The sequence below is a fragment of the Pollicipes pollicipes genome, unplaced genomic scaffold (genome assembly GCF_011947565.3).
Source record: "Pollicipes pollicipes isolate AB1234 unplaced genomic scaffold, Ppol_2.1 Scaffold_4881;HRSCAF=5763_pilon_pilon_pilon, whole genome shotgun sequence".
Classification (NCBI taxonomy): domain Eukaryota; kingdom Metazoa; phylum Arthropoda; class Thecostraca; order Pollicipedomorpha; family Pollicipedidae; genus Pollicipes; species Pollicipes pollicipes.
The window spans coordinates 23,529,632-23,543,573 of record NW_023596576.1 but is presented as its reverse complement, the minus strand read 5'-3'; the positions used below and the strand labels follow the sequence as shown (position 1 = coordinate 23,543,573).

Genomic DNA, 13,942 nt, shown 5'->3' with positions numbered 1-13,942 from the left:
TATTTTGAAATGCATGTTGCAATGCCGACTTAAGCAATGGGTAATGCTAATCACCTTTAGTGTGTGGGTTCTATCCTAAATTATATGTTTTAGTCGCGTGGTATGACCATTTCAGTTCAATATATATATATATATATATATATATATATATATATATATATATATATATATTGAACTGAAATGGTCATATCAATCATAAAATAATAAATAGATAATAGCTATGAATGAATATAAAGCACACACCCATAATATGCACCCATGCATATTATGGGTGTGTGCTTTATATTCATTCATAGCTATTATTTATTTATTTTTCTATTCTTTATTTATTTATAGCTATTCCTATTACACCTTTCTTATATTCACTTTACCTTTCAATTTTGTACAGCACCTCAGGCGTTTCTTTTTCTCGCAGCATGTCTTAGTTTGGCTGGAAGTCCAATTTAGATAAAACATTATCTGATTCTTCGCGATTTGGTATTGTTAAAGCAGTTTTTGTTGAGGAATGAATGGTGACATCAGGGCCGGTTGGTTTTATAAATATGTGTAACGGTTCCACATTTATACCCATGTTAGCTAGGTTATTCACCATTTTCCCTGTGGCCCAAGACCCGGCGACCGACCGTCGGAGCTAGCCCGGGTGCTCGACGAGCGCGGCAGTCCCTAACAGGGCAAGACGTTAACGTCGTCGCATAAATAACGTCCGACAGGTGCGCCAAGAAGCATTGCAGAATGTTGCCACTTATGCTAATTTTAGCAATAATTAGCTCCAAGCGCACTCACTTTGCAACTGCTCTGGAAAATGAAAGCGGATGGGTAACGGATGGGTATAAATGATTGTTCCTGGTGGGTATGGGTATTGCCCCATTTGGGTAGCGGATGGATTGCATTGAATACATTTTAACTGTGAAGGTATCGAACGCCCGTCCGCACCCGTCCGTTCGTTCGTCCGGTCAGTGATATTCCTTAAACTTTAGAAGGTCATGATGACCAAAATCCTAGGAAACAGCCTTAACTTTTGCATTTGAATCAGCGCCAAAAATTGCATTGGTGGTATGTTCCTGGAACAAAATGTTGACATGGGTCATTTTAGACCAGTTACCTACTCGGACCTCTAAGAAGTTAATGCAAGATGTCTGCTGCGGGCCCTGCTATTAATGGATTCGAAATGAGCACCAGAAGCTACCTCATACAGCAGGCTCTCGAGGAAGACAGCGAGCTGACTTAGGCCTCGGTCTGACCGTCACACCTGACCCCGAGTGAATGGAATTTGTTGAAATCCTCAGTTCACTTCAGTATTGTCTAAGGAACTATCTCAGAGATAAATGGCTTCGTCTACCATTCTGTTGTCTTAACAGATTGAATGATTCCGTAGAAACTCCCTTCTCTGGCGGTTACGGCCTGATGTTGACCGGCCATAGATCAGTAACCTTACATGATAGCTGTAATTTTTCATGACAAGAGATGTAGTTGTTGTAAAGTTGTAGACAACTTTTCAGTTGCCTACAACTTTATGTTTACAGTATATTTTGATATCTAGCATGCGCTTTACATAGATAAGACTTATCCATGTGAATAATTCTTCTCGAAAATGCACTGAACAACTTATTCCTACAGCTTTATAAAGTTTGGCGAGGCTACTCCGCGTTTTCGGAAACTACTATGCAAAAAACTTAAAGGGAGCAAATAACCACCCCCCCCCCCCCCGCTACACACACCCAGGCTCGTGTAAATGTACATATAAGATTTGACAAGGGATAGCACGTTTCCCTTGGGGCACTATGAGAATGCGCTCCCGGACGTAAGTAACCATCGGGCCGTTTTTTTGCGGCGGCCCGCCACTGTTTTCTCCTCACGCTTCTTGCGACCGGCCGAATCGCAGTTGATAGTTCCACATTCTAACAACAGATGGCGTAGGTGCCACGGAAGTTTCCTCGTCGTGGCCTCCGTGCTCCGTTATCAACGATCCAGTTTATGTATAGAAGCCATTGTAGCACCCCTGTGTTATATGAAAGGTCTCTTCTTGCACCCAACCGTCTGTTAAAATCTTGTTGAGCTGCTCCATGAATAAAACGCGAACAGTGTGTGCTATTTGTTGTTTACGATGCCAAACGATCCATGCGAACCGAGTTGCAATGGCTGTGTGAAAATCAATTCACACAAATCTGACACGAACAGTCGAGCTGACAGGAAGGGTGGCATGTTGAACGCATACACGCCCAGTGCGCACCCAAAGTGTCGTCCTCGCGTGGTGCTGTTTCGTGTATCGCCTGCACCGCAATTACCGAATTAAACGCAGTTAGGATAATGGCAGTCAATTGTTAGCACGATTACGGCGATCAGTTGGTGGTGAGTGTTCGGTGAGCGCGGACGGCGGGCTGTGCGCGCCTGTGCTGCAGTGCACGTGTTGGCTAGAAAGCCGACAGTGACGGGGATTTCGAGCGTGTAGGTCAGGAGCCACTTGAGGGTGCGTTCGCTTCGTCGGGGCTTGCGGCTTCAGGTGGCGTGTGGTGTGGTGTAAACCAGCGATGATTGCTGCGGAGGGGTTGTCCCCCCAGCTTGGGAGGTGCTTGTGAATTCGAGCATACTTAGCGATTCATGTTTTTTGTCGTCTCCGTTGTCAAATAGTCGCACTTGTTCGGATATCTCATGCACAATTATGAAAACACTCCCGTTACCATGTGGTGCTGTTTCGTGTATTGCTGACCTACAACTAAAACATCGAGAATTTGTGATACATAGTCCCTGAGAAACCTACCGAACATGATGGGTCGGGGCTTTTGGAAATATGGCAATACGCCTTTCATGGTAAACGACTTTCAGCTTCAGTTCGTACGTCGGGAATCACGGCTATGCTCGGTTTGTGGCCCCAACAGGATATACCTTTGCCACCATGCTACGCATATGTATTGCATGTTCTGTTTCTTTACATAACTGTAGCAGAATCAAACATGCCGACTTTCTCAAATTTTCGTTGTCAAAGGATCCGATTCACTTTAACAATTTGCAGAACGCGAGGTAGCATTCATGTTTAGCGCAAAATACACTCCTGAAATTTTTCAGAGTTCCTTGCTTATTCTTTTCTTTTAATTTCCTGGCTGTTTTAAACCTTGGTTTTGTAACCTTATGCACACATTTGTGGCGCGTTTCTCATTAAATTGCTAGTTGCCATGACTGTTTGTTTTCTTTTTGAATGCTTACAAGAGCTCATTCACATAAATGCTAGTTGTTCGAAACGTCATTGATGATCAAGTTCGTTTACGAAATGCGACTAACGTTCTAACTACGGGACGTTCATTTACGAAATGCGACTAACTTAGTTGTAAACCAAAGCACGCTGTGTCTGAGCCAGGCAAAATATCAAGAACATCATCAGAAGCATGCAAATTTATTCTTCCGCCATGAAAATTCTCAGCACGACGGTTGAAGTAACTGTGGACCTGGACCTGCGGATCCTACTCGTGGCATTATCGGCGGTGCTTTTCGTTCCACCTCTTATCACCTACGTCCGAAACATGTTCGTTGCCAACGTCAGCAGATACGAGTGAGTTAAGATGTAGGTGCGAGGTTTTAGTGGAACGCCAGTTTTGAAGGCTTCAAGAATGCTGATAACGTGCAGTGCTGGTACCACGCCGAAAAATGACTGACATCCAACTGCACGTGTCGAAAACCCGCTCTATAGACGAACGACAAAGACAGATTCACGTATGTTATCCTCCTGCGTAATATTCATACTCCACGCAACATCCGCAGCTGACTGCTGACTCAAAACTATTTTGGCAGGTGACTGGTGGTTTTGACATCTGGCTATTTGGCAATCTTATTATCTGGCATGCGGAGTAAATATCGCTTTGGAAACAAACTATGTCTTGAATTTAATGCAAATGACGTAATCTACCTGCCCCCGAATGTGTACCTGGTGTTTATTTAGATGCCTGTAGAGTAGAACATTCGTTTGGTTGAGTTAGGTATCCATAGACGTGAAAATTTACTGGAAGATTGCCACAGAATACGAAGAAAAATACTGATGTTAAAAGCAGCAGGAGTGCATCATTACTTGCGACGATAGGCACTCGTTTTGCAGGGGGTTTTAAAGTTTTTTTTCGAGAAAAAGTGTATCAAAACAAGGGGTGTTTACGTACTTACCTTTGGTATGAAGGGATGAATTAACAAATGGATATACCTGCCGCAGCAAAGCAGTAAAGTGTATCTTGCGTATGTGATTTCAAAAACCTCTCTCTAATGCTCATCGCTGCGTCTCCAGCGATGGTAGTTGTATTGCACCGTAATGTTTTCTCATGGTCAACTTTGGAAGATTCGTTTCAGCAGTTTTCGAGCGGAGCGCCTTTCGGTTCCCAGGGCGGTATCGCCGTAAAACCCGCTCCAAGCCATATCCTCGATATCATGCTTAGTCGATCCATGCACTTAATAATCTTGTTTTGACCAGTGTGCGACATGCGCTTGTGTTCATGATGACAGATTTACGGGTATGCCTGCATTTGACGCTTAAATGCTTCTACAAAGCATTTGCTTATCTCCACACTGCATAAATAGGTTAGGCATTTCGACGCCTGTCGGTCTATTCGACGTATTATGTGGAGAGCATGAGCTTCCTCAACAAAAGATGAGTCAAAACAAATACAAATAGCGAGAGCTAGGACTGGCATGCTTACGGGACACAATTAAAGCATGCAGCATGCAGGTATGTAACTCGCATTTAGACTTGCGGTGGATAGGGTTTAGACGCTAAGGGATGAACAACCAGAAACGTGGTCATAGTCAGCAAGTCGCGTTTTGGAAAGAATAGGAGTGTTTTATGTGAGATGAAGTGAACATTGGCTGACAGAGGAAAGGGATTTCAGTGGTATCAGTGAATGGCTGAGCTTGGCCAGCCAGTTCCTTCTGATCCCAAAGTCACCCCCTGCAACATTCGCTCAGCATGTTGTTTTGAATAGATAACGATTATGGAGGCCAACGAAAACTCCTATTCAATGCACTCTCGGGCTATTTTTCATTGACTTAGTGTCGCCAACGACAAAACCAGCAAACAACCAGCATTAGCTTTAAGTTTGTGTTCTCACCGTGTTTTGAGACACACCTTGTATTCATTTGTGACTGTGCTAGAGAGCACAAAGGCATGGTTCTCTGCACAGTGACAATCGTATCGTAGCTCTTCTCAGGCATGGTAGGTCGTCGAATGCGGCCTGTGTTGCGCAGCCACTGACACACCCCGCCCCATTTATGGAAAAACATGCTGCAGTGCGTGTCTACCTTAGGATCCGGTCGAGCTTGGAGCTCCATTGTCCTTCTGTGCACAACGTCACGCCGCCAGCAGCGAGCACCGCTGGGTGTGTGTTCCGCTGCTGCTCCTTCACGAGACTCTCTGTGTTCGGATGCGGTGCGGCAATTTCACCAGGCACTGCCACTGGCCGCGCTGTGCGAGCAGAGACCTCCGCGCAGATGCTCGCCCCGCGCTATAACGCCGTACGGCTTTGTGATCTGCTCTCATTATTGTAATGGTTGAGAAGCGTGCACGCGCCCAATTCATTCCATACGTTTTGTTTTGCTATCTTTTGCCGTTTCTCTTTTCCGTTTCATGTAATCTGAAAATTTCGTTTCACTATGGGCAAAGAGATGAGGTTATAGTGTGCGGATGGGTGGGAGGGGGGGGGGGGGGGGGTACTATTGTGGCGTACTACGCCGCTATTTGTCAAAATGTATTCAAAATTTGCTATCAATTTTCATTTGAATAAACACAGGCTGGCGATGTTAATTTCTGGTAAGAACCAAGATATACCGTAACTTTTGACGCATTGTGTAGAAATTTAAAATGAATTGTATTGTGCCACCAATCATTTTAACTCGTTCACAGTAAAGCGTCGTCGCATGGGCTACCTATACTTTGTGCATTAATTATGTTCCATATACTACATGACATTTAAGTTGTTTGCATGTTAACATGTTTTATAACAGAAACGCTGCGCTATGTTTTGTACATTTGATCCCTGCACCAGCGGAAAACAGTTGCGAAGCAAAACTCCCAATCTGCTTGCAGATACACATGTTTATAAATACTGGCTGGAGAACAATAGAGCTTGAGTACAGAGACACACAGTCTACGTAACGGCACGATAAAAAAGTTGGTAGCCTTCGTTGGAGCCTGTATTTTTCGACCAGAAACGTTTTTGGAATCTGAAACAATTATTTCGTAAAATCAGCCGATACAGACCAGATATTGAAAGGGAGGGACAATATCGAACATTTGCTTGAGCCTGCGTTTTCGAAGTTTTCAGGACGCCGATGAAATGTCATTCTATTTTAAGACAGCGCGGAAAAAGTGATTCGCTCGCGTCAGTCATGGTGCATTCTGGGCATTACTCACGGATTGGCTGAATGTTCGCATTTCAACAAGCATCCTGTTCTTAAATGAATACGCTATATAGTCTGCGTCCTGTGGCAATACCTTTGTATTTCGTTACTTTGTTTGTTCTGCTTGACTAGAATAAATGTCCCGACGCCCAAGATTGACAATGGGTTGAGTACCAAGCACAGTTTGCATTCTTCCCGCAATGTCTGTGCTACAGAGGCTGCGTTTATGCATCATACGGGCAGAGGGTGCATTTATAAACATGTGTATCTGCAAGCAGATTGGGGAGTTTTGCTTCGCAACTGTTTTCCGCTGGTGCAGGGATCAAATGTACAAAACATAGCGCTGCTGTAGCCAGCATCAGATAGAACATCTCGACAAAAAATGTACGACTCGGTATTCAGTGAACCCTCCTCCCCCGCATTGGCGCCTGTTGTGTGTTGAAAAAAGCGTGCAGGCTCCTCATGCTCGGCCATAGCGTCGTCAGTGTTGTGGCTCAGGCCTGGCAGGGCAATCGTTCGGTTTGAAAGCCTCCGCTGATGCGAGTTACCTCAAGAATTCCCCGCCCATTGTTGTCACAGCCCGGTGATGAGTTATCTCACAAAACGTGAAGCTCAGGTAAATATCTGAAGCTATAAATAACCGCACGGGGCGGAACGGTCGTGGTCCATGGCACAGCGGCCGAATATACATTTATGTGGCGGTTTTTCCATTCCTTGGTTATATAACACGGTGGTGATTGTAAGGATTGTTAATTTTGGAGCGGCAGGACTACATACACCCGTTTGTTTTTATGGGTGCTTGTAACGCGATGCAGCCGCCTGACCTGACCCCTCCCCACACCCCACCCCGGCCCTACCCTGAGTAACGCAGTGACCGTGAAGGCAGTGCACAGTGCCATCTGAACCAGGCCTGTAATGAAGAGTACCGGCCGGGTACAGTTCAGCTGCAGCTGCTCCGCCGCGCAGCTGACCTGGACTGGCGATTCGCCGACGCCTGGCGCCCTACCGAGCGCTGCTCAGGGGAAGGGGTACGGGGCCTCGACTGCGGCCGCTCCGGACACGCCGCTTTAGGCCAGCTGGCTTAGGCCAGCTTAGGTCAGCTGATGGATCACGCCCATCCGGGCCGTCCAGCAAACTCACTCGGCGCCGATGTCCCACCGCACTGTTGAGCGGTGCACATGTCACGAGCAGACAGCAGTGACAGTTTTAATGCGAAGACAAATGCATCCGCACACCGGCATGTTTATGTCGATGTGCACCAATTGGTCTTTGTGTTATGTGGAGTTGCGGGAGGCGTAGGTGGTTATCGACTGCAATAGACTGCAAACACTATCGCGACGGCAGCATGGCTGTCCGGTTGATGCACGGTAGTCTTCGTCTGCATCGCACACAATGACAGAGCACTTCCTGAACAGCCACTTTGGGCGGTCGGGCAGCCGTTAGTGCTCACACCCCGCGGCAGGCTGGCGCCGAAGACGTACGGTCGGGCCCTCGGGCTGGAGCCCGTCCCATTCTGGCGCGGCCCGGGCCCGGCAGGCAGGCCCAAATGGTGCGGTGGGCCGAGAGGGGAGGGACGCCGGCCCCCTCTGACCCCGGCCGACGCCGGCCAGTCTGGGCCTCGGAGATGATTACAGAGCAGCTGTCATTATGGGCGACCTCAGCCGCCGCCCCGGCGTCCGTCCCCTGGCGCGTCCCTTGCTGAAGCCACCCTCGCCCTCTCGCGCTCTCTCCACCCCCACCCCTCTCGCCCTCTCTCATCCACGCTTCTGGTCTCCCTGCCGCTTTTTCGTGTGCTTCCTCTTTTCCGTTTTGGCTGCTTTTGTCGATCACCTTCGTGCTTTGCATCTGGAGGCCGGTGAGGTGATCCTTGCTGGGGTGACGAATGAGTGAGGGGAAATGCCGCTTGATCCTACGCAATTGTGAACTAGCTCCTTGGATTCATCCGTTGTGTCACTTCAAGGTGGACTTGGGGGACTCGAGTCCCCAACATTTGCGTAAAATCGAACGCTACGGTTATGTGGTGCAGGGCAAGGAACGAGTCAACCCGACCCTTCTACCCTACAATCCTGGACATTCTCACCTGCTCCCGTCTTCAAGTACGTTGTTGTTTTTCTCAGGTACGAAGACGGTAGCGAGAAAGACTGCGTGCCCGGGTAAGAGCATTCCGAGAATGTCTCTATGCCGAGGAAATGTGGTGCCGTCCTGTGCCGTCTGCAAGTCCCGGCCTGTGTGAGTCGCCTGGCATGCCGGGGTCCCCGTCATGCACGACTGTTCGTGAAGTCTGGGCTGATTTAATTACATAGCTGAAAAACATGCCGTGGTCTGCGCCACCAGCATCATCATTTCATCGTCGTCATTATGGCTTGAGTGTTGTGTAACTACATGCACAGAAGTGGTTTATTTTCAGAGGCATTTTTGCTGGTCGTGATTTGCAGTCTTCAGGTGGTGAGAAACCGCTTGCCCAACGCGAATGCTTCATCACAAAGCCCCTGGGTGGATTCGGGTTGGTGGTCCATTTTTCTGTCAAGTGGAAGGATGGAAATGTATGATCAAATATGACATCAACCTTACAACCTAACGCGTTTTTTAAACGTGTTAGGTTGTAAGGCGTTTTACCTTAATACCTAGCCTTGACATCTCTTCGGCTGCCGTCTCTTTGTTTGACGAGTGCATGAACCAGTGCTCACTTGAAGGAACAGCTCAGCATCTGCTGACGTATGGACGCTCACGTGCTGTCGGAACTCAGTGAACAGTCGACTTACATCTCGAATCTGCAGTAAAAAGTGAACAGCAGTTACCACCAACCAGACAGAAAACAGAAAAGACAGACAGTTCAAGAGAAAATGAATCCAACACAATGTGGACTTTGCATCCGTCAGTGGTGTTTGTGACAGAGACTATGCCCACCGCGTACAAAACGACACAACGCTTAGGGTCACTTAGGTAAATTAAGTCAAGTGGCTTCTGGTACTATACCGACACCGATCAGTGTGCGTTCTGTTCTACGTTCCATCCCGACAAAGAAGACCAACAAAGATGATGGGCGTGGGTCGCTGCTCTACTGCTTCGGTTCAAGAAATCCTGGTCTGGTTTGTTGAAACAGCGCCGATGTGCGCGACTGTGGGAGTCATCCGTGCACCGCCGGAGGCGGCTGAGGACCGCGACGCGTCTGGTGGGACCGCGCCTCACCCGGTCGGGTCAGGGGGTCGACCTGATCGGTTCCCCGAGTCTCAGGCACGTCGCTGTGCACTCTCATGACTCACTTACGGGTCACGCGTGAGGTGAAACGTGTCGGACAGTGGGTGCAGGGATGTCGGTGGGGGTAGTCACACACCTTCGCTACCCCGCGGTAGCGAAGGTGTCTGATTCATAAATCTGACAATATCTCGGAATAATGATCGGTCATACTGGCATTTAGTGTTTTAGACTTGCAAGGAAAACGGATGACTGAAGAATGAAGATCACAGTGATTCGTTCTGACAATATCACATTCATATCCGACAATATCTCGGAATAATGATCGGCCATTCTGGCCTTTGGTGTTTTAGACTTGCAAGGAAAACGGATGACTGAAGAATGGGAATCACAGTGATTCATGTTGTGAAATGATCCAATCCGGCTGACGTGAATTAGGCCCATACGCTGCACATCCATTCTCAATCGCTTGATCAATAAGAAAGCAGTTTGCCGATCACAGAATACAGCTAAAAATGCATCGAAACGTTTTGACGGGTCTCTCGTAACTCACGCCCATGCATGAACCCAACAACGCATCGGCTGGATAATCGACGCCACCATCCCCATCCAGCACCACCTCGTCTCCGAGGTCGACGGGCTGGACACCGCGGGCGCGGAAACAGGTCGGCGGGGCCGGCGCCGGCCCGGCGGCCCCTCCCGCCGCGCCGAGCCGCCGCCGCCGCCGGCGCCGCGGCCCCGTCGGTGGCGACGCGGCCCGCTGCCGACGGCCAACGCCGGCGTCGACTTTCACACCGGCCGCGCCGCCAATTAGGGACGTGGCGCCGGATCGTCGGGGGAACGGCTGAGTTATGGAGCCGCTTATTAATGAGCACGGTCGCCCGCGGTTTCATTGGTTTAATGCGGCCATACCTGGTCGCCAGATGCTTGAAAGCGCGCGACAGCAACGGAAATATGCAATTAAGGAAGACGTGCAGGGAAGGGATGACCCGCTGCGTTTTAAGGCAGACGTGCAGGGAAGGGATGACCCGCTGCGTTTTAAGGAAGACGTGCAGGGAAGGGATGATCCGCTGCGTTTTAAGGAAGACGTGCAGGGAAGGAATGACCCGCTGCGTTTTAAGGCTGCGTTTTGCGAGGACTGAGAGAGCATATGGCTCTGAAAAACGAAATGTGGATATGTGTTTTGCAGCTCTCTGGTGCTTGCAATTCTGTTCATTTTACCATTTGTTGCTCTATAACGCTGTCGATGCTTTTCTGGCCAATACGTGGTATGCGTACTTTGAGTAAATCAAGCGACTCCATATCGAGTTGCAATGTCAAATCTCTTCGCGGCTTAAACGGATTGCAAGCGGCCGTTCAGGCAAGTCGATAGAAGCACGATGAGCCACAATGTATATTGCGCATTAAGAACCAAAACACACAAATGATGACCTGATAACAAACCGAAATTGTCGAAAAACGCTCCAACGTCCGATCGCCATCAGCCTGTGCCACTGCCGTAGCTATGGCTGCGTGTGTCAAGCATCCAGACCGAGCTGCTTACCAGGATCATCCAGACCGAGCCGCTTACCAGACTCATCCAGACCGAGCTGCTTGCCAGGCTCACGCTGAACGCCCCCCCCCCCCCCGTCAAAACGAGTTTCAAACTATCAGTCTGCTCGCAGGGCTTTCCGTGGCGCTCTGCGGGCGCACGAACTGTTATATTGGACCAACTGAGTTCATGTTCACGCTTATAGTGTACAGCGCAGCCGTACTAATGCAAGTGGAAGGACGTCGAATGCTTCGGACCTGCCCTGAGCAAAACGCCAATCCCTAGACGTTGATTCATAAATGCGGTGCTACACACCGTGGATACGCAGCATCTGCAAATCATTTATTTTGACATTCGAACCTTACTGGCTATTAGTAATGTTCTGACCATTTCATACGAGCGCTCTTTGCTCCGCGCACTCACAAGCATTTGAGTACTTAAGTCCCAGCTCCTCACATAAGTCATGGAACAGTCCACTCATCGTTCAACAGCTAATGCACACTAACGGTCTAGGCGTATAATTAACGTGCAGTGCTACTGTTATTTCGTTTAAGTTATTTCACAAGCATATCATTTGGTTTCATAACATTCTTCGCAGCTGCAATTATTGCCATAACACACAGTAATCACTGTGATCAGCAATATCCTGCAAGGCTGTGCGGACCACTGTGCCGTGGTGCGTTTGGCGCTTCCTGGCGCTCGAGAGACCGCTGGGCGGTCGGTGACTGTCTGAGGCGCCCGCAAGCGGACCGGGCCGTGTGCGAGGCGTCCAGGTCACTCTGACCGTGCCGTCGGGGCTCGATCAGCCTCGGCGTACTCCGATCCCGAGTCTGCGATCGAGGCGGAGCGCGATGGCGGGGAGCCGGCGCAGCTGGTCGGCGTGCGTGGTGCCGGATGGGCACGGCCAGGGGTGTGACCGTGGGCGGCGGCCCGCACCGCGCCCGCGCCGGTCCGACCCTACCGGGAAAAAGGCGCAGGAAAGCCGGCGCTGCGGCGCGCTGTGCTGGCTGCGATGGGCCTGTGCACCCGCCGAGCGGGCAGGTGCCGAGCCGCTGAGGTCACGCAGACGCGTCACGGAGAGCGGCGGCGACGGCGGCGGCGGCGGCGACACGCACTCAGCCGCGTCCGCAGCCTCAGCGCTGCAAACTGCAACTGGCAGGGAGTCTTGCCCAGCAATGTGTCTGTTATATACAGATGTCTAAGATGTGACAACATCGAGGAATACGTTCCGACAACCGTACGATGTAACCGATGACGCGCCGATCCCGTGTGTTGGAACCGTCCTCTCTAACACGTCCGAGTATTCCGGCCTGGTAGAAGAAACGGGGTGCCCAAAGGTTTGTGAGGAAAGCGCGGGGAATTTTGACGCTTGATGTCGCTGTTGCTGGTGAGGCCACACACCGTCCAATGAAAGTGTTATGGCGCAGTGCGCGGAAGATGACATGTCCTGGGTTATGCTTAAGTGGAATAACCTCTTCTAGATCCTACTCAATAAAAGTCTTCCCGGAGCATGACTGGCGCAAATGAGCTCGTTAAACAAGACGACGCTGATCTTAAGACTGTATTTCGGGTTTAAAATTTGCGAATCCTTCGGAAATCATGCAAGAAATTACAGTACCATTCAATTCCACCTGAATATCTCGTGCCACGAGCCATGTTTGTGAATTAAAAAAGTTTGCTGCTGTTGCAGGTTGGCGTGGCTGTCGCTGCTGATAGCCTGACACATGCTTTTAAAGCAATCTAGACATGCACGTTGCGCGCCTTATATCACGTTTGCCATCATAAGCAGCAGCCTCTGCGTGGTCCGACCGTTAGCCCGGTTAGGTTTCAAAAAGTGCCGTAGCTTTTTTCATGGCACACTCTACAGATAGCTGGAGGATAAGACCGCGAGTAGGTACAATAGCGTGCTGCGAAACCTGGAGGTTATAATACCCTGTATAGGGCACGAGACGCGGCGAGCCATTCCTTTGGAGCCATCTGCTAAACAGCTATGCACATTTTCGTACACCAGCTCGTCTATAAAAGATGGCCGCCATAAGTAGACGCTAAGATGAATGGCAGTTACCCAATGCTATATAACAAGGCAAAGGAGCCAGACCGAAAAAAATACGGCCAATTGTGCACGAAGCCTATAATTACGTCTGTGACTTATCATTAATTGAGCACCGATTAGCAAACAGCAGCCATATCAAGAATGTGAGAGTTGAAGTCATTTAACTTTTGGATCTCTAACTACGGCGGATTTGGGGGCCAATAGGTTCTGATGACCCTTTACCAGCACGCTGCTGTCCTTCTCATATTAGTCGCGAGACCTTTCATGCCAAAGATGTCAAACAAACAGTTATTCCTACGTCATGTTGAAGCGCCTAGAGCACGCTGCAGCCTTTGGGAATGCGATTGTTTTTTGATCTTCCAACTTGGCTCCACAACTTCGCCTCCCCTCAGGGCCATCATGTGTGTTCCAACTGATGGTGATGGGGTCCCACGGTCCCACCCTGTGCACCGCTCGTAATGAACAATCGTTTGCTGTGTTGCTGTCGTGCGTGATAACCTGACGGACCCATATACATTGAACTTTGTGAAGCAAGTCAATATAATTGTGTCCAAAACCGAATTATTTTGGTGAATTTGAGTTCGCAGTGGTCGCGTTCCCGCCCGCGCTGTTTCGCGCCAAGCTTCGTTGACGTCGCTGGGGGGACTCTCATTTTTGGATGCTTACGCTACCAGGGCGGTAGGGTTTCTCTGCAGGAAGTTTTCAGATGACAGTGCGGATACTGTATGCGGCGTCGGCATGAGTAATGCGATGAAATATAGGAAATATTGCCTGCAAAAACGACAAAGCGTTTG

The 13,942-nt window shown here is 49.2% G+C and overlaps 1 protein-coding gene across 1 annotated transcript in view; it reads left to right on the top strand.

Moving 5' to 3' along the window:
* Window positions 1-13,886: 13,886 nt before the first annotated feature.
* The window catches only part of LOC119100137 (mitogen-activated protein kinase kinase kinase 4-like), a 7,160-nt gene continuing 7,104 nt past the window's right edge, over window positions 13,887-13,942 (top strand). Inside the window, exon 1 of the mRNA XM_037223247.1 lies at window positions 13,887-13,890. Coding sequence (XP_037079142.1) covers window positions 13,887-13,890 — 4 coding nt within the window. The remainder of the gene's footprint in view (window positions 13,891-13,942) is intronic.